This window comes from Aotus nancymaae, unplaced genomic scaffold (genome assembly GCF_030222135.1).
Source record: "Aotus nancymaae isolate 86718 unplaced genomic scaffold, 86718_ANA_hifiasm-v0.15.2.pri h1tg000007l, whole genome shotgun sequence".
Taxonomy (NCBI): domain Eukaryota; kingdom Metazoa; phylum Chordata; class Mammalia; order Primates; family Aotidae; genus Aotus; species Aotus nancymaae.
In genome coordinates this window covers 15,841,069-15,864,610 of record NW_026988418.1, presented here as the reverse complement: position 1 = coordinate 15,864,610, position 23,542 = coordinate 15,841,069, and the positions used below count along the sequence as shown (strand labels likewise).

Sequence of the window (23,542 nt, the reverse complement as noted above, 5' to 3'; positions counted from 1 at the left end):
ATTTATAATGCCATAATCATTATGTATTATGATTATCATTACCATACCAACTCTGCTCTCTCTGGTTTTTACAACAGTAGCACACTTAAATTCTCAGGAGTAAGAATTTCCTTGGAAAAATAGGTGCTGGTGATAATAGTATCTTTCTTTTCCACATCAGCATAATAATAATAAATAACTCACACATTTAAAGGCTTATTTTGTGCCAGGCATTCATTGCTGAGTGCTTTACATATATGTCTCATGTAATCCTCCCAACAGCTCTGCAGGACAGGAATTTATGATTATCTTAATTTTATAAAATAGTAATGTGATGCTCAGAGATGTTAAACGTCTGGTCGGTCACACAGCTAATCAATACTTACTTGAGTCCAGGTTTGTCTCAATTTAGAGCCTGTGTACTTAATCACTCTGTTGTTTTGCCCTCACCAAACTCACCTCTAGTTGTTTATTCACTTACTGAAAACCATTTTCTTCTCTTGTCTTTGTTCTTCTCAAACTTTAATCTGCATGTGAATTACCTTGGGATCCTGTTAAAATGCAGATTATGATTTAGTAGACTGATGAGGGTCTTCAGATTCTGCATTTCTATCAAGTTTGCAGATTATGCTGATACTCTAGGTCTGTGAATTACTTACTTGGAATAGCAAGGTTATTATAGAGCTTTATGGCTGGAAATTTTAAATGCTACTAAATGCCTAAAGTAGAATTTGCACAAGGTGAAATTGAGTCAAACTTTATTTCGTTTGTTTTTTAGAAATTAAATTGTAAGGAAATAATTGAAAATTTGGCAAAAATTCTTAAGAGACATCCAGGTATGAATTTTAAATCTTATCTTTAAAACAAAAGAAAAATTTTTTTAATATTATGAACATTACTTAACCTATTGAAGTCTTTTTTTTTTTTTTAATTAGGTTTGAGAAACATTTTGCCTATAACTACTGCCAAAGTGCCTATAGTAAAATTTGAACACAGACGAAGTGGGTTAGAAGGCGATATCAGTTTATATAATACATTGGTAAGTTTATCTTTACGGGCTGTGTATAAACTTTTCATTTTAAAAGTTTACAGATTACTGACTCTACCTTTGTGTTTAAAACTTTCAAATGTGAACAGTATAAGAAAAAAGTATTTTATTAGTCATCTTGATATTTCCTTCAGATTGAAGATCAGTTTTTGTTTGACTCTTTAATAGATATTTTACATTTGTATATTTTGTATTTGGAGTGTATTATATTTTTAAATCTGACTTGTAGTTTAATTTTAAAAAATTTGAAATGCTTTCAAAAATGTAATTATTTTTCAGGCTCAACATAACACAAGAATGCTAGCTACTTACGCAGCTATTGATCCTAGAGTGCAGTATTTGGGATATACTATGAAAGTGTTTGCTAAGGTATTTATGAAAAAATTAATGATCTGCTTTGTAGTAATACTCATGATAATGAAAGTGAAACATACTAATGTCAGATTCGCAAAAAATATTGTCTCAGTTTTGTTTATCTGAGCTTTTAAAAAAGGAAGTTTGAGTATTATATAGGTTGAATTGATACCTATCAGAGTAGGGTGGCTCTTAGTCTTTTTCCTGTATGTGCTCTATTCCCATGTGCAACTCACTAGTCAGTTCCTCAGCAGTAAAATTTCTCAGTGCAGTTGAATTTCAACCACAGGCATGGGAGTTGGTTTACCATCCTACTTAAGAATTTCTGGGTTAAGAAATGTATTTGAGTTTAGTGATAAATTTTTCTGACCCAGAAAACAAAACAATACCAACAATACTTTATGCTTCTCCTGTTATAACACTTATTAAGACATTGAATTTAGTTTTCTTGTTCTTTTACTAAATGTGTAAACTAGATGAGGAGAGGGACCTCTGTTTCCCTAGTTCAATGTAGTGCCTGCTTTATGGCAGCTCCTCAGTAAAATGATTAACTTTATGAGTATGTTAGTGGAAGAGTTTTAGTAGGGGAGAAACTTGGTCAGATTTTAATTTCATAAAGCTTCCTCTTTCTAATAGGAAGCCTTTTGTTGTTGTTTTTGTTGTTGTTGTTGAGATGGAGTCTCACTCTGTCGCTCACGCTGGAGTGCAGTGGTGCAATCTCTGCTCACTGCAACCTCCACCTCCCAGGTTCAACTAATTCTCCTGCCTCAGCCTCCCAAGTAGCTGGGATTACAGGCACTCACCACCATGCCTGGCTAAATTTTGTATTTTTAGTTGAGATGGGATTTCACCATGTTGGCCAGGCTGGTCTTAAACTCGTGACCTTAAGTGATCCTCCAGCTTTGGCCTCCCAAAGTGTTGGGATTATAGGCATGAGCCGCGGTGCTCGGCTGGAAAGCATATTTTTAAAGATATTCTATACGTGTCTTTGTAGACAAGAGTGTTTCTTAGAAAAGCATTCAGGCACATACTACATATAAGACTTGATACACCTCCTTTTCTAGATTGACCTGACAGGGTAACTCTAACATGACAGTTTTGTTATAACTACCTAGAATTTTGGTGATAAAATAACACTACCGGGCATGGTGGCTCATGCCTGTAATTCTACCACTTTGGGTGGCTGAGGCAGGGGGGATCACAAGGTCAGGAGATCAAGACCATCCTGGCTAACACAGTGAAACCTAGTCTCTACTAAAAATACAAAAATACCACATTAGCCTGGCCTGGTGGCACATGCCTGTAGTCACAGCAACTCAGAGGTTGAAGCAGGAGAATTGCTTAAACCCGGGAGGTTGAGGTTGCAGTGAGCTGAGATTGCATCACTGAACTCCAGCCTGGGCAACAGTGAGACTCTGCCTCAAAAAAAAAAAAAATCACTTATTTCCCCTTTAAATATAGATAAGCTAAATCCTTGCTCAAGGGAAGAAGTCTCTGAAGATTCTTTCAGGTTGTTTTTTTTTTGAGACAGTGTCTCGCTCTGTTGCCCAGGCTGGAGTTCAGTGGTATGATCATGGCTCACTGCAGCCTCAAACTCCCAGGCTTAGGCGATCCTCCTGCCTCAGCCTCCCAAGTAGCTGGGACTACAGGTAGACGCTGCCACCTCCGACTAATTTTTGTCTTTTTTGTAGAGACAGAGTGTCATCGTATTGCCCAGGCTAGTCTCAAATTCCTGTGCTCAAACAATCAGCCTGTCTTGTGCCTCCCACCCAAAGTGTTGGCATAAGAGGCATGAACCACTGAGCCCAGCCAGGTTTTTGTTTTAATTTTTTTTTTTTTAATTTAAAATTGTTTGAATAACCAACATAATCATGTGTTCAGAATTCAAAAGGTCAGTCAGTTGTGGTGGCATACACCTGCAGTCCCAGATTCTTGGTAGGCTGAGGCACGAGAATTGCTTGAGACCAAGAGGTGAAGAGGTTGCAGTGAGCTGAAATCATGCCACTGTATTCCAGCCTGAGCAAAAGAGTGAGACTCTGTCTCAAAGATTGAAAAAAATAATTCAAAGGTCTGTAGGAATTTATGGTAGAAAATGGAAAATCTTCCTTCTATGCTTATCTCCTAGCCAATCATTGCCTCTTGCTGGAGACAACTAGTGTTAAGAGTTTCCCTGCATCCTTCCAGAAATATATTATACCAGTACTAGGAAATAAGTAAATTTCCCATCTCCTTTTTATTACAGATATAAACACACTGAATATATTGTTTTGTACTTTGCTTTTTTTTTTTTTACCTAGAAGTAGATCTTGGAGATAATTTCTTATTAGTAGAATGACTTCCTTGTTCTCTTTTTTAAAATTTTAATTTTCTTTTTTTGTTTTTGAGATGGGGTCTTGCTCTGTCACCCAGGCTGGAGTGCAGTGGCACAATCTCAGCTCACTGCAACCTCCACCTCCTGGATTCAAGCAATTCTCCCTGCCTCAGGCTGCCAAGTAGCTGGGATTACAGGTGCCTGCCACCATGACTGGCTACTTTTTGTAATTTTAGTAGAGACAGCGTTTTGCCATGTTAGATGGGCTGGCCTCGAACTCCTGACATCAGGTGACCTGCCCACCTCAGCCTCCCAGAGTGCTGTGATTAGAGGTGTGAGCCATCTTGCCCAGCCTTTATTTTTATTTTTGAGACAGGGTCCCACTCTTGTTGCCCAGGCTGGAATAAAGTGGTGTGATTACAGTATGCTGCAGCCTGGACCTCCTGGGCTTAATTGATCCTCCCACCTCAGCCTCCTGAGTAGCTGGGAGTACAGGCATGTGCCACCATGCCTAGCTGTTGTTGTATTTTTTGTAGAGAAGGGGTTTCGCCATGTTGCTCAGACTGGTCTTGAACTCTTGGGCTCATTTATTTTATTTATTAAAAAAGATATTTTTCCTAACCACTAGACCATCAGGGACCTTGTTCTTTTTTAATGGCTGCATACCATTCCATTATGTAAATAATCCTTAGTTATTTTAAACCTGTGCTTTACTGATGAACCTAAAATTATTTCTGATTTTTTGCTATTATAACAGTGTTACAATTAAAGAAAACCTTCTTAGTTATTTCACATATTTTTGGCATGTTTGCAGGGTACATTCTTAGAATAGGATTTCTAGTTCAAAGAAAATGTGCTTTTGTAATTGTGATATTGTCAAACTATTCTTCATAGTGTTTGTATTAATTTACTCTCATTTGCAGTTTATGAGAGTACCTATTTCCCCACATCATGTATAGCAGGTTTTTTTTGTTTGTAGAGAGGGAGTCTCACCACGTTACCCAGCCTGGTCTTGACCTCCTAGGCTCAAGCTATTCTTTCACCTTGGCCTCCCAGAGCGTTGGGATTATAGACGGTGCACCCAGCCTATAGCAGTTTGTTTTTAACCCAGTTTAACCCAGTTCTGTGGGTTTAAAAAAAATGATGTGGCAGAATATTCAGTATTTCTGCATGGTGTAAGACTCTGAAGTTTTGTTTTCAATTATGTTGTTTTTTAGCGATGTGACATTGGGGATGCTTCCAGGGGAAGTTTATCTTCATATGCCTATATCCTTATGGTGCTGTACTTTCTGCAGCAGAGAAAGCCACCTGTTATCCCAGTTCTACAAGAGGTAGGTGTTTAAGAAAACCATGAAGGAGTTTTTGTGAAAACAATAGATCTAAATACAGGAGATTTTGCTTGGTTCATGTCATTATGAAGGATTTTTCCATCATGGATGTCCTAAGTTTTCTCTTTCCATTAATGCTATAATTAATGAATATTTTTGAAAAATTTATTATGGGAGAATGTAGACTACCAAAAGAATATTAGATGAAGGGAAATGTTGAATATCTTTTGTAACGTTTTTAAATTTTACAGTCCTGTATTGCTGTGGATGACTGTGAATTTCTTGTAGCCAGCCATAAACTCATGTATTTTATAGTCCCAAAGATGCAAGTACACAAGTTTCTTCTTTCTAGAATATTTTCCCTCCTGTTGCCTGGCAGTGAAGATTGATTTATTCTTATGTGTACTTTGATCAACCTTGTAAATTTTGGTTAAGAATGAACCCAAAGAAATTCTTCCTTATGCCTTCTAAAGTCACATTCATTGCATTAAACACAAGAATGTACATTGAGAGAAACAGATTATACTCATGCACTCAGAATTGGTGACTCATAAAGTTCCTTTTTGTAGTCAATTTATACTCTCTGAAATCGGTATAAAGGAGATATTAATCATCCATCTGTCCCTCCTGATTCTTGGCACAAAGTAGATTTATAGGCATTAGGGAGGATCCAATTCTAATTTTTTAGAATGGTGACTATTTTCAGTTAAGAGACAAGCATCAGAATTGGTTGGAAAGTCACATATTCTGATTTCACATAAACTTTTATAGTTATGGCAAAGAAAAAAATCACAAAATTATAAGCCATATAGTAGATGTCAGATAGCCTTAGTAAGTTTTAAGAAGTTCTAATTAATACATATGGTTTTACCAGCATTTCCTTCCTTCTTTTAAACAGTGTAAGGGAAATAAAAATTTTAAATTTTTGTTTAAATCCTTTTCTAGCCAAAGATTTTAAGTTGCTGAATCTGTTGGGTGATGTTTGTTTGGGTGTGTGTTTAAAGTATTTTTTAAGAGCAGTTTTAAGTTTACAGCAAAGTTGAGAGGAAGGTAAAGAGTTTCCAACATACCTCCTTTACCCACACATGCATAGCCTCCCCATTACTAACTCCACCAGAGTGGTACATTTGTTACAACTAATGACCTACATTGACATATAATCACCCAAAGTCCATGGTTTGCAATTAACATTTACTCTTGGTGTTGTATATTCTAAGGGTTTGGATGATACATAATGATGTACACATTTTATCATAATCAATAATATATCAATATATGTCATTATAGTATCATATAGACTATTTTCACTGCCTTAAAATTTTTTTGTACTTTGCCTGGTCATTCTCCTCTTCTCTCAACCCTGGCAACCACTGATCTTTGTCCTGTCTTCATAGTTTTGCCTTTTCCATCATATAGTATGTAGCCTTTTCAGATTGACTTCCATCACTCAGTAATATGTATTTAAATTTCCTCCATATCTTTTCATAGCTTGATACCTCATTTGTTTGTTTGTTAGTTTTTTAATTTTCAGAATTTTTTCTCAAACCTCTAAATCTTTTTTTTTTTTTTGGTGAGACAGAGTCTCGCTCTGTTGCCCAGGCTGGAGTTCTGTGGCACGATCTCAGCTCACTGCAACCTCTACCTCCCATGTTCAAGCGATTCAAGCCGTTCTCTTGCCTGAGCCTCCTGAGTATCTGGGATTACAGGCATGTGCTCACACCTTCTAATTTTTGTATTTTTAGTAGAGACAGGGTTTCAACATGTTGGCTAGGCTGGTCTCAAACTCCTGACCTCAGGTGATCTGCCCGCCTCGGCCTCCCAAAGTGCTGGGATTGCAAGCATGAGCTGCCACACCTGGTCTATCATTTCTTTTTAGTGCTCAGTAATATTCCATTGTCTGGATGTACTACAGTTTATTCATTCACATATGGAAGAACATCTGTGTTACTTCCAAATTTTGGCTGTTATGAATACTGTTATAAATATCTGTGTGCAGGTTTTTGTATGTATATAGTTTTCAAGTCTTTTGGGTGAATACGAAGGAGTCACATTGGTGAATCATATGTACAAGTATGTTAATTTTGTAAGAAATGGCCAGCTGTTTTCCAAAGTGGCTTTGTGAGTTTGCTTTTCTACCAGCAATGTGTGAGAGTGCCTGTTGCTCCACATCCACCCAGCGTTTGAGTACTTGTCCATGTTCTGGATTGTGGCCATTCTCTTAGTTGTGTAATAGTATTTATTTCTTTTTTTGAGACAATGTCTCGCCCTTGTTTCCCAGGCTAGAGTATGTTGGTGCAGTCACGGGTTCCTGCAGCCTCAACCTCCTAGGCTAAGGTGATTCTCCCACCTCAGCCTCCTGAGTAGCTGGGACTATAGGCACACACCACCACACCCAGCTAATTTTTTGTATATTTAGTAGAGATGGAGTTTTGCCATGTTGCTCAGGCTGGTCTTGAACTCCTGGGCTCAAGCCCATCTCACCCTCCAAAGTGTGAGATTACTTTTAATGGCAAAACCCCAATTACTTTTGCATCAACCTAATATTTTGTTTTATTTATGTGTTTATTTTTGAGACAGGGTCTTGCTCTGTTGCCCAGGCTAGATTACAGTGGCACAATCTCCGCTCACAGCAACCTCCACTTCCTGGGCTCAAGTGATCCTCCTGTGTCAGCCTCCCAAGTAGCTGGGACTACAGGCATGAGCCACCATGCGTGGCTAATTTTTGTATGCTTTTAGAGATAGGGTTTCTCCATGTTGCGCAGGTTGGTCTTGAACTCCTGGGCTCAAGTAATTTGCCCGCCTTGGCCTCCCAAAGTGCTGGGATTACAGGTGTGAGCCACCTCACCTGGCCCTTTGTTGTTTTAATTTGCATCTCCCTGATGACATTATATGGAAATCTTTTCTTTTTTTTTTTTTTTTGAGACGGAGTTTCGCTCTTGTTATCCAGGCTGGAGTGCAATGGCGCGATCTCGGCTCACCGCAACCTCCGCCTCCTGGGTTCAAGCAATTCTCCTGCCTCAGCCTCCCAAGTAGCTGGGACTACAGGCCTGCACCACCATGCCCAGCTAATTTTTGTATTTTTTAGTAGAGACGAGGTTTCACCTTGTTGACCAGGATGGTCTATAGAAGTTTTATTTTATGTTTAGGTCTATGACCCATTGAGAGGTTTGGTTTTTTTGTCTTGTTTTTTGAGATGGTGTCTTGTTCTGTCATCCAGGCTAGAGTGTAATTGCACGATCTTGGCTCACTGCAACCTCTGCCTCCTGGTTTCAAGCGATTCTCCTGCCTCAGCCTCCCTAATAGCTGGGATTACAGTTGCCCGCCACCACACCTGGCTAATTTTTGCATTTTTTGGTAGAGACAAGGTTTCATCATGTTGGCCTAGCTGGTCTAAAACTCCTGACCTCATGTTCCGCCCACCTCAGCCTTTCAGAGTGCTGGGATTACAGGTGTGAGTCACCATGCCCAGTTGAGTCAATTTTTTGTGAAAGGTGTAAAATCTGTTCCTAGATTGATTGTTTTGCATGTGGATGTTCATTTGTTTTAATACGACTTGTTGAAAAGACTATCATTTCTCCATTGTATTACCTTTGCTCCTTTTTCAAGGATCAGTGGACTATATGTGGGTATACTTTTGGGCCCTCTACTGTTCCACTGATTTATTTGTTTAGTATTTCACCAATGCCATACTCTCTTATTTATGGTAGCATTATAGTAAGTCTTGAGGTTGGGTTGTGTCAGTCCTCCAGCTTTGTTCCTCTCCTTCCATATTGTGTTATCTATTCTGAGTCTTTTGCCTCTCTATGTAAACTTTAGAATTAGCTTGTCAGTATCCACAAAATGACTTGCTAGAATTTTGATTGGGATTGAATTGAATCTGTGGACTAAGTTGGGAAGAACTGACATCTTGACAATTTTGGGTCTTCCTGTCAATAATAATGGGGTATCTCTCCATTTATTTAGTTTTTTGATTTTCCTTATCAGAGTTTTATAGTTTTCCTCAGGTAGACCTTGCATTTATTTTATTAGACTTATACCTATGTATTTGATTTTTTGGTGCTATTATAAATGGTATTTATTGTATTTCTAATTTCAAATTCCACTTGTTCATTGCATGTATCTAAGAAAGAATTTGGATTTTGTATATTAATCTTGTGTCTTGTAAATTTGCTGTAATTGCTTATTAGTTCTTGGAGTGTTTTTTTCAGTTTGGATTTTATGCATAGATTATTATGTCTTATGTGAACAGTTTTACTTCTTCCCAATGTGTATACCTTTTATTACCTTTTCTTGTTTCATTGCAATAGCTAGAACTTCCAGTATTCCATTACCTGAGACTTTCCAGATGTTGGAAAGGATTGGTGAAAGAGAACATCCTTTTATTATTCCCAATTTTACAAGGGAAAGCTTTGAGTTTTTCACCATTTGAGTATGATGTTAGCTGTAGGGTTTTTGTAGATTTCTTTAACAAGCTGAGGAAATGTTCCTCCATTCCTAGTTTACAGAGAGCTTTTATCATGAATGGATGTTGGATTTTGTCAAATGCTTTTTCTGAATCTATTAACCTGTGACTTTTCTTCTTTAGCCTGTTGAGGCAATGGGTTACAGAGGAGAAAACACACTCAAACCCAAAATGTTTTTTCTTCCTTTTTTTTTTAAGATACAATTTTGCTCTTGTCACCCATCCTGGAGTGCAGTGGCACAATCTCGGCTCATTGCAACCTCCACCTCCCGGGTTCAAGCGATTGTCCTGCCCCGGTCTCCTGTGTAGCTGGGATTACAGGCACCTGCCACCACGCCCGGCTAATTTTTTATATTTTTAGTAGAGACAGGGTTTCGCCGCGCAACCTGGTCTCAAACTCCTGACCTCAGGTGATCCACCCACCTTGGTCTCCCAAAGTGCTGGGATTATAGGCGTGAGCCACCCTGCCCAGACCCCAAAATGTTTTTTCTATTCTCTTACTCAACAACATTGATCACAGAAGACTTCTCTTGTGACTAAATGTGTAGGGGGTTTTCTCCACACACAGCAAGCAGACACTTCTGCATTGGAGACTAGTTGGGTGTCTTCCAATTCAATTCCGACACCATCTGTAGCATCAGATTCCACTGAATGAGGGCTCAGTCCCACAAGACTATCCCCAGTTCAGACCCCAGTTGCAGGTCGAGGCCTCCACAACTTCTGACTGACCAGCTTAAAGTTTGGGTTCCTGTGACCTCCTCTTTGGATTTGATTAATTTGCTAGAGTGGTTCACAGAACTCAGAGAAGCATTTACTTAGGCTTACTGGTTTATTATTATAAGGGGTGTTACAGAGGATATAGATGAAGAAATACATAAGGCAAGGTATGGGAGAGGGGATGGGGAACCGTCATGCCCTGTCAGGGCATACTATCGTCTAGGAACCTCCATGTGTTCAGCTATCAAGAAGCTCTTTGGATCCAGACTTTGGGTTTTTATGGAGGCTTCATTACATAGGCAAGACTGAGTAAGCCAAGCCATTGGCCATTTGTGATCAACTTAACCTTTAGCCCCTCTCCCCTCCCCAAAGGTTGGGGTATAGGGCTGAAAGTCCCAACCCTATAATCATGCCTTGGTCTTTCTGGTGACCAACCTCCATTTTAAAGCTGCCTAAGGGCTGTCAGCCAATAGTCAACTTGCTTGCATACAAAAGGACATCTCTCTAGAGATTCCAAGGATGTTATGAGTTGTATGTCAGGAAATGGGTTTGGAGGCCAAATATATATTTTATAATATCACAGTTACATCAGTTGATTTTCAGATGTGGAACCTGCTTTGTATAACTCTTTTGCGCATTATTGGATTTGATTTACTAATACTTTGTTGAGGATTTTTGTATCTTTGTTCATGAGAGATTAATCTATAGTTTTCTCTACTTATAATATCTTTGTCTGGTTTTCATATTAGGGTAATGCTGACATCATAGAATGAGTTAGGAAGTATTCCTTCTGCTTCTGTCTTCTGAAAGACATGAGGCAGAAGGAACACTTCCTAATTAATTCTTCAAGAATTGGTTTAATTTCTTCCTTAAATGTTTGGTAGAATTCATCAGTGAACCCATGTAGGCCTAGTGCTTTCTCTTTTGGATGGTTATAAATTATTGATTCAGTTTCTTTAATACAGGTCTATTCAAATTTTCTGTTTCTTGTGTGAGTTTTGGCATACTGTCTTTTTTTTTTTTTTTTTTTTTTTGACAGAGTCTTGCTCTGTTGCCCAGGCTGGAGTGCAGTGGCACGATCTCAGCTCACTGCAACCTCTGCCTCCCAAGTTGAAGCAGTTCTCTAACCTCAGTCTCCTGGAGTAGCTGGGACTACAGGTGCCTGCTACCATGCCCAGCTAATTTTTTAATTTTTAGTAGAGACAGGGTTTCACCATGTTGGCCAGGCTGATTTCGAACTCCTGACCTTAGATGATCTGCCCACCTCAGCCTCCCAAAGTGCTGGGATTACAGGCATGAGCCACCACGCCTGGCCGACATATTGTGTCTTTTAAGGAATTGGTTCATCTCATCTGGGTTATCAAAATTGTAGTTCATAGTATTTTTTTAATGTCCATGAGATAAGTATTGATGTCCTCTTTTTCTGTTGTTAGTAATTTATATACCTTCGCTTTTTTCCTTAATTAGCCTATCTAGGAGTGATTTGTTTTTTAACAGATTTGTTCACTGGAGGGTATTTAAAATTTACCATAAATTAATTAGGCTTGCAAAGGCCAGTATTACTCTCTGTATTATTCTAATCTTTGTTTAGCCTTTATATAGGGGATCGTATGTACTGTTTCTCCATTAATATCGTTTGCCACTTTGTCAGGTTACTATGATTAACAAAAATGGACCACAAATTTGGTTTTCTTGGCGGTTTGCCTGTATTCTCTCCTTACTCATGGGTTAGGAGTCACTGAGGTAGTAGCATGATATAATGGAAATAGCAGGGCATGGTATTTGGAGCCAGAGGTAACTAGTCAGAATCCTAATTCTAACATTTTGGCCTTCAGCAATCTGTATGAGTCTGAGTTTCATCATCATTAAAAATGTAATAATGTGTAATCCCAGCACTTTGGGAGGCCGAGGCGGGTGGATCACGAGGTCAAAAGATCGAGACCATCCTGGTCAACATGGTGAAACCCCGTCTCTACTAATGCAAAAAATTAGCTGGGCACGGTGGCGCGTGCCTGTAATCCCAGCTACTCAGGAGGCTGAGGCAGGAGAATTGCCTGAACCCAGGAGGCGGAGGTTGCGGTGAGCCGAGATCGCGCCATTGCACTCCAGCCTGGGTATCAAGAGTGAAACTCCATCTCAAAAAAAAAAAAAAAAAAAAAAAAATGTAATAATGACAATATTTCAGTGTCGATATGAGGAACAGAAATGTTGAATGCTTTTGAATGTAGTAGGTGCTAAAGTAGGCATTCATAAATGGCGCTTGCTTTTATTATTATTTTTACTATTATGATTTATGATCATTAGCAGCATCATTAATATTATTATTGGAAAAATCTAGGTAGGACTACCATATTCAGCTTTCAAAATTCTTTCATTACCTGTTTGACATCTGCTTATATTGGTCAAATGAGAGACAGTTCATGAAATGTTTCCTATCATAATGAAGTTTGATTTCGAGGGACTTTGAGATGTAGATAGACTGATGATACATGGATTTTTGTTTCTGGCCTTTTTTAATGGTTGTCATATGGGACCTCATTGTCCATTGCTCTGGCATCATTTAAGTATCGTCCATAGGCATCAATCATCTTTTAAGTGTAAAGATATGTTTAATGAAGCTAATGACGTCTGCTTTCATTTAGTAATTAAACTTAACTTTAAGTGGCTGGGCATTACTAAGGCTCAGCTAAGAGCAGTTTTTTGATGGTCAGCAATACAAAGTTCTTTAGGTCAAAAGGAGCTTTCCTAGGCAGAAGATTTTTGCTGTACCCTAGGAAATCATCATAAGTAAAAGCAAATATTCACAAAAAAATTAATTCCAACACAGATTTGGGGGTATTCACACATGATTTTATGAAAATGTTTTTTTCAACCTTTATCAGCTTAAAAATGGCAACTTAATGGATTAACCTTGAGGACGTTATGCAAAGTGAAATAATCTAGTCACAGAAAGACAAATACTGTTTGATTCCACTTATATGAGGTACCTAGAATAGTCAAATTCATAGAGACAGAAAATAGAATGGTGGTTGCCAGGGAATCAAGGGGGGAGAAATAGGAAGTAATAGTTTAATAAATACAGAGTTTTAATTGTACTAGATGATAAGAATTCTGTGAATGGATGGTGGTAATGGTAGCACAACAGTGTGACTGTATTTATGCCACAGAAGTGTATGCTTATGATGGTAAATTTTATATTTTGTGTATTTTACTGCAACTAAAAAATTACAATTTAGGCTGGGCGTTGTGGCTTACATCTGTAATCCCAACACTTTGGGAGGTCAAGGTGGGTGGATTATTTGAGGTCAGGAGTTCAAGACCAGCCTGGCCAATATGGTGAAACCCTGTCTCTACTAAAAAATACAAAAATTAGCTGGGCATGGTAGCACATGCCTGTAATCCCAGCTACTCAGGAGAGGCTGAGACACAAGAATGGTTTTAACTAGCGAGGTGGAGGTTGCAGTGAGCTGAGATTGTGCCACTGCACTCCACCCTGGGTGACAGAGTGAAACTCTGTGTAAAAAGAAAAAAAAAACAATTTATATGTAGCAGTACATATTAGAATATCACAATAAGATAAGAAATGTGGAAATGTTTAGGCTCATTCTTTATGTAAATATGATTGACTTATTTGGTGATCCTTATGATTAACTTACTTGTTTAGAGGGAGGACTAAGTGAGTGCTGAGTGGAGGATGATTTGTGTTTAATGAGAGAGAGAACAGAGAGACAGCAGGGAGAGGGAGAGAGAGAGAGAGAGTGTGTCTGTGTGTGTATGTGTGTGTGTGTGTGTGTGTGTGTAAAAGACTAGATAGCATTAGTACTTCTGAGGGCTGAAACAGAGTGGGGAGAATTAAACCTAGTAAAACATGAGAATTCAAAAGAATAGGCCAAGTGAGTGATGAGTTAACTTTCCAAGGCCCACAGACCTACTACTCCAATGCGTTATCAGCCAGCATAGTTGGGTTGGATCATGGATATTACTGAAAAGTATGAAGTCTCTTAAAAACAATCAAGATCTAAAGAGTTGGATTGTTGTTACTCTGAACGAAGTATGAATTATCTGAAAACAGGGTTCTAAAGAGGTAGCTTATTTCAATGCCTAGCAAATAAATATATTTTTACAAAACATGAAATACCTGTAATAGCATCTGAATCTTTAAGGGTAAAATAATATACTTCAGCCTCTTAATATCTTCACTTCTTTCTTTTTTTCTTTTTTTTGAGACGGAGTTTTGTTCTTGCCCAGTCTGGAGTGCAATGGCACTATGTCGACCCACCGCAACCTCCGCTTCCCAGGTTCAAGCAATTCTCCTGCCTCAGCCTTGCAAGTAGCTAGGATTATAGGCATGAGCCACCATGCTTAACTAATTTTGTATTTTTAGTAGTGATGGGGTTTCTACATGTTGGTCAGGCTGGTCTCAAATTCCCGACCTCAGGTGATCCACCCACTTCAACCTCCCAACGTGCTGGGATTATAGGTGTGAGCCACCGTGCCTGGCTTCTTCACTTCTTTCTTGAGGTCAGAGGTCCTATGTCTTTTGTTTCAGATATTAATAGCTGTAATTAATTGCTATTCTCTCAATTTTTTTTTTTTTTGCTTTTGAGACAGTCTCATGGTGTCACCCAGGCTGGAGTACAGTGATGCGATCTCAGCTCATTTTAACCTCCACCTCCTGGGTTCAAGCAATTCTCCTGCCTCAGCCTCCAAGTAGCTGGGACTACAGGCACAAGCCACCACGCCTGGCCAATTTTTTGTGTTTTTAGTAGAGATGGGGTTTCACTATGTTGGCCAGGCATGTCTTGAATTCCTGACCTCAGGTGATCTGCCCACCTTGGCCTCCCAAAGTGCTGGGATTATAGGTGTGAGCCACCACCCCTGGCCTCGGTCTTTCACTTTTTTGATTTATGAAATGTCAGAATATATGCCAGGTGACTTTTGGTAAACCGTATCTATTTAAGTAATATTTAAATATAAAAAAGCAACTTATTAGCCCTAGTCCCTGGAAACTTGATCTCTATGTAACATACTTACGTAGTAAATATATTCATTCAATAAACATATATTAAGTGTTCTCTGTGTGGCTTTGGTCTAGTAGGGTTCTGGGTTTCAGAAATAAGCCATAGTCCTCACCCGCAAATAACTTAAATCTGAGAATAAAATTGGAGGGGCCAGTATCAATCACTGTCACCTCAAAAATGGAAAAGGCTATTGGAACAGGCCCACCTTATCTAGTGGTTTTAAATGGTATTCTGGTTTAACTATATATAGTCTGGGACCCATTAGTCGGGGTAGAGGGTAAAGAAAAGGTAGTGTGGTATGTTTTCTCCATTTATAAACTACTGACTAGCTGATTTATATAGTCTTTTCTCATTTTTACTGGAAAAACCGAGCATTTAGGGATATGATGGTCTTGCCCAGGATTACTGTTCCTCAGGATGGAGGCTAGAAATGAGGTCTGCTGACTGAATCTATTGTACCTTCCTACTTTATTGCATCTCTTTCTTAAGTCTCCTTTAGAATAAAAGTCTCAATTACTTGTGGAAGTCAGTTACACAGTCATCTTACGGGATACTTTTCTTCTTGTAAAATAGCATTTTTTCTTCTCCGTCCTTAGGACAGTGAATTATCATTTATAATTAATAAGGTTTATAATATTTATCAAAATGTAAGGGAAAGCTTTCTAATTTCTTTTTTTGGTGAGACAGAGTCTCACCCTGTCGCTCAGGCTGGAGTGCAGTGGCGTGATCTTGGCTCACTGCAACCTCTGCCTCCTGGGTTCAAGTGATTCTCCTGCCTCAGCCTTGCAAGTTGCTGGGATTACAGGCGCGTGCCACCACGCCTGGCTAATTTTTTTGTATCTTTAGCAGAGATGGAGTTTCAGCATGTTGGCCAGGCTGGTCTTGAATTTCTGAACTTGTGATCCACTTGTCTTGGCCTCCCAAAGTGTTGGTATTATAGGCATAAGCCACTGTACCCCAGCCCTAATTTTCCATTTTTAAAAAATGATTGTCCAATTGCTTTTTAGCCTTATCTGATACAGATAAATGATTAAAGATACTAGGTCCCAAAACAGTTCTGTTGATTTCCTTTGGGTGCACAGTCAGTAGGTATTATCTGTTTTGTGTTTTTATATCTGTGATCCTTTGCTGAAACTGCTGTTTTTGTTTTCTTTTTTTCATTTTGCTTCAGTATTCTTGGACTGGATATGTTTTGATAGGCCAAGTAGGTAACATCAGATAACATCAAATGTATCATTTGGAGTTCGATGCTCTTAAGATACCCTTTTCCAGCTTTGGTCTTGCAAATACATATTATTCATTAGTTTCTTGGCATCAAATTATACCATCATTCTAACATGTTCTTTTTGGAAGAAGTATTTCAGTATGTCTTTTAGGTAAATTCTAAAATTATATCAGAGTATTTGGGCCTTCGGGTTGGATCACTTGAAATCTAATAATACAATTAATTTTTTTATGCAGATCTTTGATGGAAAACAGATTCCACAGAGAATGGTTGATGGATGGAATGCTTTTTTCTTTGATAAAACAGAAGAACTGGTAATTTAAAAATAGTCTTTATGTTATAGAATGCTCACTGATATGTGTTAGGATTTGTATAATTTAATAATTTAACTTGGGTTTGCTGTCCATATTTTGGATAGTACTGTATAGACATTGTTCTTTTCTTTTTTTTATATGTAGAAAAAGCGTTTACCTTCACTTGGAAAGAACACAGAATCATTAGGGGAGCTTTGGTTGGGACTGCTTCGTTTCTATACTGAAGAGTTTGATTTCAAGGAATATGTAATTAGCATTCGGCAGAAAAAGCTTTTGACAACTTTTGAGAAGCAGTGGACATCCAAGTGCATTGCAATTGAAGGTAATTATTTAAGCTAATATTAATTCAGGAACAACCAAAATTTAGCCAAGGAAATTGAGGGGAAAACTGAAATACATTAGGATTTGGAAGATTCTTCCTTTTGATTTTTATCAGTTTTCATCCCTTAATCTGTAATTTTAGAGGAATAATTTGCTGATTTGTATAGTCTGAGTACATGTAAGTATTAGACTTTAGTAATATCTACTAAGTACATTTTTATGGTACAGTGAGTGTAATTCTTAATAATTGATATATTTCTTTTATAGACCCTTTTGACTTGAATCATAACCTTGGTGCTGGAGTTTCTAGAAAGAGTAAGTTTTAAATACAGAGATTCTCTGATTTTAAAACTTTGACACATTAATGTTTGCATTTTTATTGTTTTCTTCTTTCTTTAATAGTGACCAATTTCATCATGAAAGCATTTATCAATGGAAGGAAACTTTTTGGTACCCCTTTTTATCCACTCATTGGCAGAGAAGCTGTAAGTTGACATTATATGAATTGTGAACCCTTTCTTTTTTAAAATAGAACAAGAAACTAAATCCTGTTTCCAAATTGATGATATAGGGAAAGAGATGGTCATAGCTTTGTATATTTTTTCTTATTGCATTTATCATAGCCCATAATGAGATACACATATTTTTTATTTTATTTGTTGAAACTATTTGTTAAATTCTGTCTTCTCCACTAGACTGTAAACTCCATGAAGACAGGATTCACATCTGTAAGGTTCACCTTTCTATTTCCAGTACATACATAGTGTCTGGCACATTGGATGTACCAAGTAAGCATTTGTTGAGTGAATGAGAGTTAGATAATCAAGACTCTGGATTGTTGAATTTCAGGTGCTGCTCATTGTTCCTCTTTTATCTCTAGAAATCTTGGTGAAAATATACACAGAGAAGACAAAAGCAGAGAAAAGCTTTATTATTTGTGGGGAGTTCTCTAATTTTTGTATAGCTTTGGTAAGCTGAATTAGATGGCATGGAATGGAGAAGTTTCCTTTTGACTGAATTGGGTGGCAGAGTGTCACATGTTCCCCTTTGTCTCACTCTGGTTTTTGCCTGCTTTCTTATAGTTAGGGAGACCACAGGAGGTTTCAACTTCAGAGCAAGAGACTTAGAAGAAATTTCAAGAAAGAGAACAAATGTTATTAGTCAGGGTTCTCTTAGACAGCGCTAATAGGAGATATATATGAGTTTATTAAGTATTAACTTACAGGATCTCAAGGTTCCACAATAGATTGTCTGCAAGCTGAGGACCAAGGAGAGCCAGTTTGACTCCCAAAACTGAAGAACTTGGAGTCCGATGTTTAAGGGCAGGAAGCATCCAGCATGGGAGAAAGATGTAGGCTGGGAGGCTAGGCTCATCTTGCCTTTTCACGTTTTTCTGCCTGCTTTATATTCACTGGAAGATTATTATATTGTGCCCACCAGATTAAGGGCAGATGTGCCTTCTCCAGCCCACTGACTCAAATGTTAATCTCTTTTGGCAACACCCATGCAGACACACCCAGGATTAATAGTTTGTATCTTTCAATCCAGTCAAATTGACACTCAGATTAACCATTACAACAAACATGCATTTACATTGCATAGTGAATGTCCTTGAACTTGTTCAGTCCAGTTTCAAGTGTCCACTTTCTTGAGGGTAGAATAAGAAAAGCAGAGAGAAGTCTTTTTTCCCTTGGAGCACTGGTTCTCAGATACTTTCTATTTCCTGTCCTCTTATGGGGGTGATAATAATTACAATGGAGAGAAATAAAATAAGAATAAAATTTGAAACAATGCACAAAAAATGTTAAGAACGAAATGAGTAAAAGGAAAACTAAACAATAATTTTACTTTTTTTTTCTTTTTTTGAGACAGAGTCCTGCTCTGTTGCCCATGCTGGAGTCCCGTGGTGAGATCTTGGCTCACTGCAACCTCCACCTTCTGGATTCAAGCGATTCTCTTACTCCCAACCTCAGCCTCTCGAGTAGCTGGGATTTCAGGTGCCTGCCATCATGCCTGGCTGATTTTTGTATTTTTAGTAGAGACAGGGGTTTCACCATGTTGGCCAGGTTGATCTTGAACTCCTGACCTCAGGTGATCTTCCCGCCTCAGCCTCCCAAAGTCCTGGGATTAAAGGCATGGGCCACTGCGCCTGCCCTGATTTTACTAATATTTTAATTGAAATAGAAACAATGAAAAACAGATCAAAACAAATATGATGATACACTGTTAAAGCATTTTACCTGAGAATTATGAGAATTCCAACTGTTTGTGTTTATATATGCAAGTGTTGCATGAAGTCAGACCTTTTTGTTTATTTTTGTTTTTTTGATACAAGGTATTGCTCTGGTGCCCAGGCTGGAGTGCAGTGGTGCGATCATAGCTCACTGCAGCTTAAACACCTGGGCTCAAGTGATCCTCCTGCGCGCTGAAATTTTAGGCATGAGCCATCATGCTCAACACCATGTAGTGGCACTTTTTTTTTTTTAATGGAATCTCGCTCTGTTGCCCAGGCTATAGCGCAGTGGTGCGATCTTGCCTCCCAGGTTCAAGCGATTCTCTTGCCTCAGCCTCCCAAGTAGCAGGTATTACAGGCATGTGCCACTACGCCCAATTAATTTTGTATTTTTAGTAGAGACGGGGTTTCACCATGTTGGTCTGTGTAGTCTTGAACTCCTGACCTCAGTTGATCCACTCTTTTCAGCTTCCTAAAGTGCTGGGATTACAGGTGTGAGCCACTGTGCCTGGCTGAGACTTTTTAGTGGAATACTAAATTAGAGTCCTCAGTAAACTGGAAATGTGCCAATTTTAGTTTATGCATACAAATTTTTAGTAATTCTTAATAATGCAATATATTATAATTAGCCCTGAGTTACATATAAATATCAAAGTCTTTGGTCTTGAATGTCATTTGGCTCCTAGCAGAAGGGGCCCATGAGACTGCTAATCATTTTTTGATTTACTTTATTCTCTTTCCAAAGTCAGTATATAGTATTCCATAACTTGGATATACTAGTTTATCTAACTTTTCTTTTGATGGACATTTAGGTTATCTTCAATATGTCAGTGTTATAACTTACACAGGTTGAGCTTCCCAAATCTGAAATCTGAAACTTACTGAGTACTGACATGACCCTGAAAGGAAATGCTCATAGGAGCATTTCAGATTTCACATTTTCTGATTTGGGATACTCAACTGGCATAAATATAATGCAAGTATTCCAGAATCCAAAACACTTCTGACCCTAAGCATCCTGTATAGTAAGGGAGATTCAACCTGTATTGTTGAAAATATTCTTGTACATAGTCTTTCATGCTTATACCTATTTCACTCCTAGTTACTGAGATTATCATAGCATAGAAGATATATTTGCCTTATTTCCATAAATTAATGAAAGATAAAGAGAAGTGTATTTCTTGGTCTTTCAATTATTTTTCTACATAATTTTATCTTCTTATATATTCACCCATTTTGTCCCTGTCCATCAGCTGTCTTCTGTCATTTTTCTTCCCCATTTAACTTAGATTTTGTCTGCTCTCTAGCATATACCCTTTTTTTTTTCTTTTTTTGAAATAGAGTCTCACTCTGTCACCCAGGCTGGAGTGCAGTGATGTCATCCCAGCTCACTGCAACCCCTGCCTCTGGGGTTCAAACGATCCTCCTGCATTGGCCTTCTGAGTAGCTGGGATTACAGGCGCAGGTGCACACCACCACGCCCAGATAATTTTTGTATTTTTAGTAGAGACAGGATTTTACCACACTGGCCAGGCTGATCTCAAACTCCTGACCTCAAGTGATCTGTCCACCTTGGCCTCCCAGAGTGCTGGGATTACAGGTGTGAGCCACTGTGGCCGGCCATCTAGCATATACCTTAAATTCCTTTGTGCCACTGTCCTTCCTGTGTACTCTTCTGTATTCTGCCTTATATGAATTCTGCTATCCACCATGTGGCTCTGCTTGGGTAGCTGTACACTAATGGATATAAGTCAAAAAGCTAGACAATTTTAAGTATATAGTACAATCATAAATGTTTAACCAGCCTCAACTGGACCTTCAATGCTGTCTGACAGTCATATTTCTTTAGTTACCTTTAGTTCCTATTCTATTAGAACTATTTCAAATTTACTTACTTTACTCAAAATGTAATATGCTGGCCAGGTGCGGTGGTTCACGCCTGTAATCCCAGCATTTTGGGAGGCTGAGGCAGGCTGATCATGAGGTCAGGAGTTTGAGACCAGCCTGGCCAACAGGGTGAAACCTCATCTCTACTAAAAATGAAATAAAATAAATAAATAAAGCCTGATGTGGTGGCGTGCACCTGTAGTTCCAGCTACTCGGGAGGCTGAGGCAGGAGAATCGCTTGAACCCAGGAGCAGAGGTTGCAGTGAGCTGAGATTGTGCCAGTGCTCACCAGCCTGGGCAACAGAACGAGACTCTGTCTCAAAAAACAAAACAAAACAAAATGCAGTATGCCCTGCACTTTGTCCAACCCTTTACCTCTGCCCTTCTCACTCCAGTAGATGCTTTTCCTCTGGGACAGTACATAGTATCAAATAAATAGTCCTTTAGCTTTCTGCTTCTAGATCTATAAATCTGCCTGCATCTGCAGGTATCCTTCCTTTATGAAAGATTAGTTTTTACATATGTACTCTAGATTATTCTGTCTGCTCTGTATCTTCAACCTCTTCATCTGTGAAAAACATTTTCAGTTAAAATACATAAAATGTAATGACAGATCAACATTTACAGATTAACAGTTGCTATCAATTTGAATGATAGGGAATACTAACTTTGAACTCCAATTAAGTGAACTATTATCTGCCTCTAAAATAATTATATTATTCTTATTAGTCAACTTATTTAAAAAATTATATCTAATTATTACTATTAGCATATATAACATTTCTTCAGTAAAATTTTTTGTGGAAATTTGTTTTCTCTTATTATATAAGTACCTATATTACATCTTCAATTTTGTCACAACACCTAAAATATTTACTATACTTGATTCTTTACAGAATAAGTTTGCTCGCCTCAGGTGTAGGCCACCCTAACTAGGGTGTAAGGATAGAGAAAAGTGGATTCAAGAGATATTCAGTAATAGAATGGATACAACTTGGTCATTAATTAGAAGTAATGGGTGAAAGAGAAGAAGTTAGGATGCTTCCTAGGTTTCTGTCTTAAGCAACTGGGTAAATTAAGACCTTTATTTTGTCCTGGCAAAAAAATAGGATGGTGATTTTAATTAGTTATATTCATTTGTCAGTAAATGAAGAATTGTATCTCTCAGCTTTAAAAAAAAAAAAAAAAAAACACAGGATGGGCATGGTGGCTCATTCCTGCAATCTCATTACTTTGGAAGCCCAGGGCAGGAAGATTGCTTGAGGCCGGAAGTTCAAGACCAGCCTGGCCAACATAGTGAGATGCTGTCTCTAAAAAACCAAACCAAACCAAACCAAACAGCTTCATTGGAATAGAGTCCACATTATGTACAACTCATTGTGCAATTCAGTGGTTTTTTATTAGTATATATACAGGATTGTGCAACCATCACCACAATTTAATTTTAGAACATTTTTATCTTCTCTAAAAGAAATCCTTGTCCCTATTAGCAGTCAGTTCTCATTCCCTCTCTTCTCCTCTTCTCAAACTACGAATCCACTTTTTGTCTCTGTAGATTTGCCTATTTTGGACATTTCATATAAGTGAAATCATATGATATGTAACATTTTGAAACTGACTTCTTTAATTTAGCATGATGTTTTCAAGATTCATTCATGCTGTACCATATATCAGTACTTCAGTCTCTTTTATGGCTGAAAAGTATTCTATTGTATGGATAGACCATATTTTATTATTCATTCATCAGTTTTTGTACATTTGAGTTGTTTCTACTTTTTGGCTTTTTATGAATAATGCTGTTGTGAATATTTGTATGCAAATTTTTGTGGGAATGTATGTTTTCATTTCTCTTGGTATATACTTAATAGTGTAATTGCTGTGTTATTTTGATAAATTAACTTTTCGAGGAACTTTTTTCTAAAGTGGCTGTGCTACTTTACATTCCCACCAGCAAGATGGGTTCTAGTTGTTCTGTATCCTCACCAATACTTGTTACTGTCTTTTTAAAGCTATAGCTGTCCTATTGGGCATGTCCCTTATACTTTTATCCTTGAGTTTAGGTAGATTTGAAGACAGCTAAGTGGACATGTTCTCTTGCCTTCCAGAAGGACGGACATCGTTTAGGACCAGCTAGTCTTTGTGACAGTGCAAAACTAAGCTAAAGCTTAGAAGGTTAAGCAAGGTGCAAAGATAAAGCAAAAATGTCTGGTTCTAAGACCTGGGAAAATTATTTGCTTCTTTTTGGCTCCCTACCTTTTCTTTAGATCTGCTCTTCTTTACATAATACATGTTACATGTTCTTAAAAAGCTGTATTAAATCCAATCATATATTGCTTCTTGAC

The 23,542-nt window shown here is 38.1% G+C and overlaps 1 protein-coding gene across 7 annotated transcripts in view; it reads left to right on the top strand.

The window, feature by feature from the left end:
* TUT4 (terminal uridylyl transferase 4) overlaps positions 1–23,542 on the top strand; it is a 135,648-nt gene that overhangs the window by 93,534 nt on the left and 18,572 nt on the right. For all 7 annotated transcript variants that reach the window (XM_064372359.1, XM_064372358.1, XM_064372361.1 and 4 more), the window contains 8 exons: positions 758–815; positions 915–1,018; positions 1,307–1,396; positions 4,910–5,023; positions 16,682–16,759; positions 16,904–17,081; positions 17,348–17,395; positions 17,483–17,565. In XM_064372359.1, coding sequence (XP_064228429.1) covers positions 758–815; positions 915–1,018; positions 1,307–1,396; positions 4,910–5,023; positions 16,682–16,759; positions 16,904–17,081; positions 17,348–17,395; positions 17,483–17,565 — 753 coding nt within the window. The remainder of the gene's footprint in view (positions 1–757; positions 816–914; positions 1,019–1,306; positions 1,397–4,909; positions 5,024–16,681; positions 16,760–16,903; positions 17,082–17,347; positions 17,396–17,482; positions 17,566–23,542) is intronic.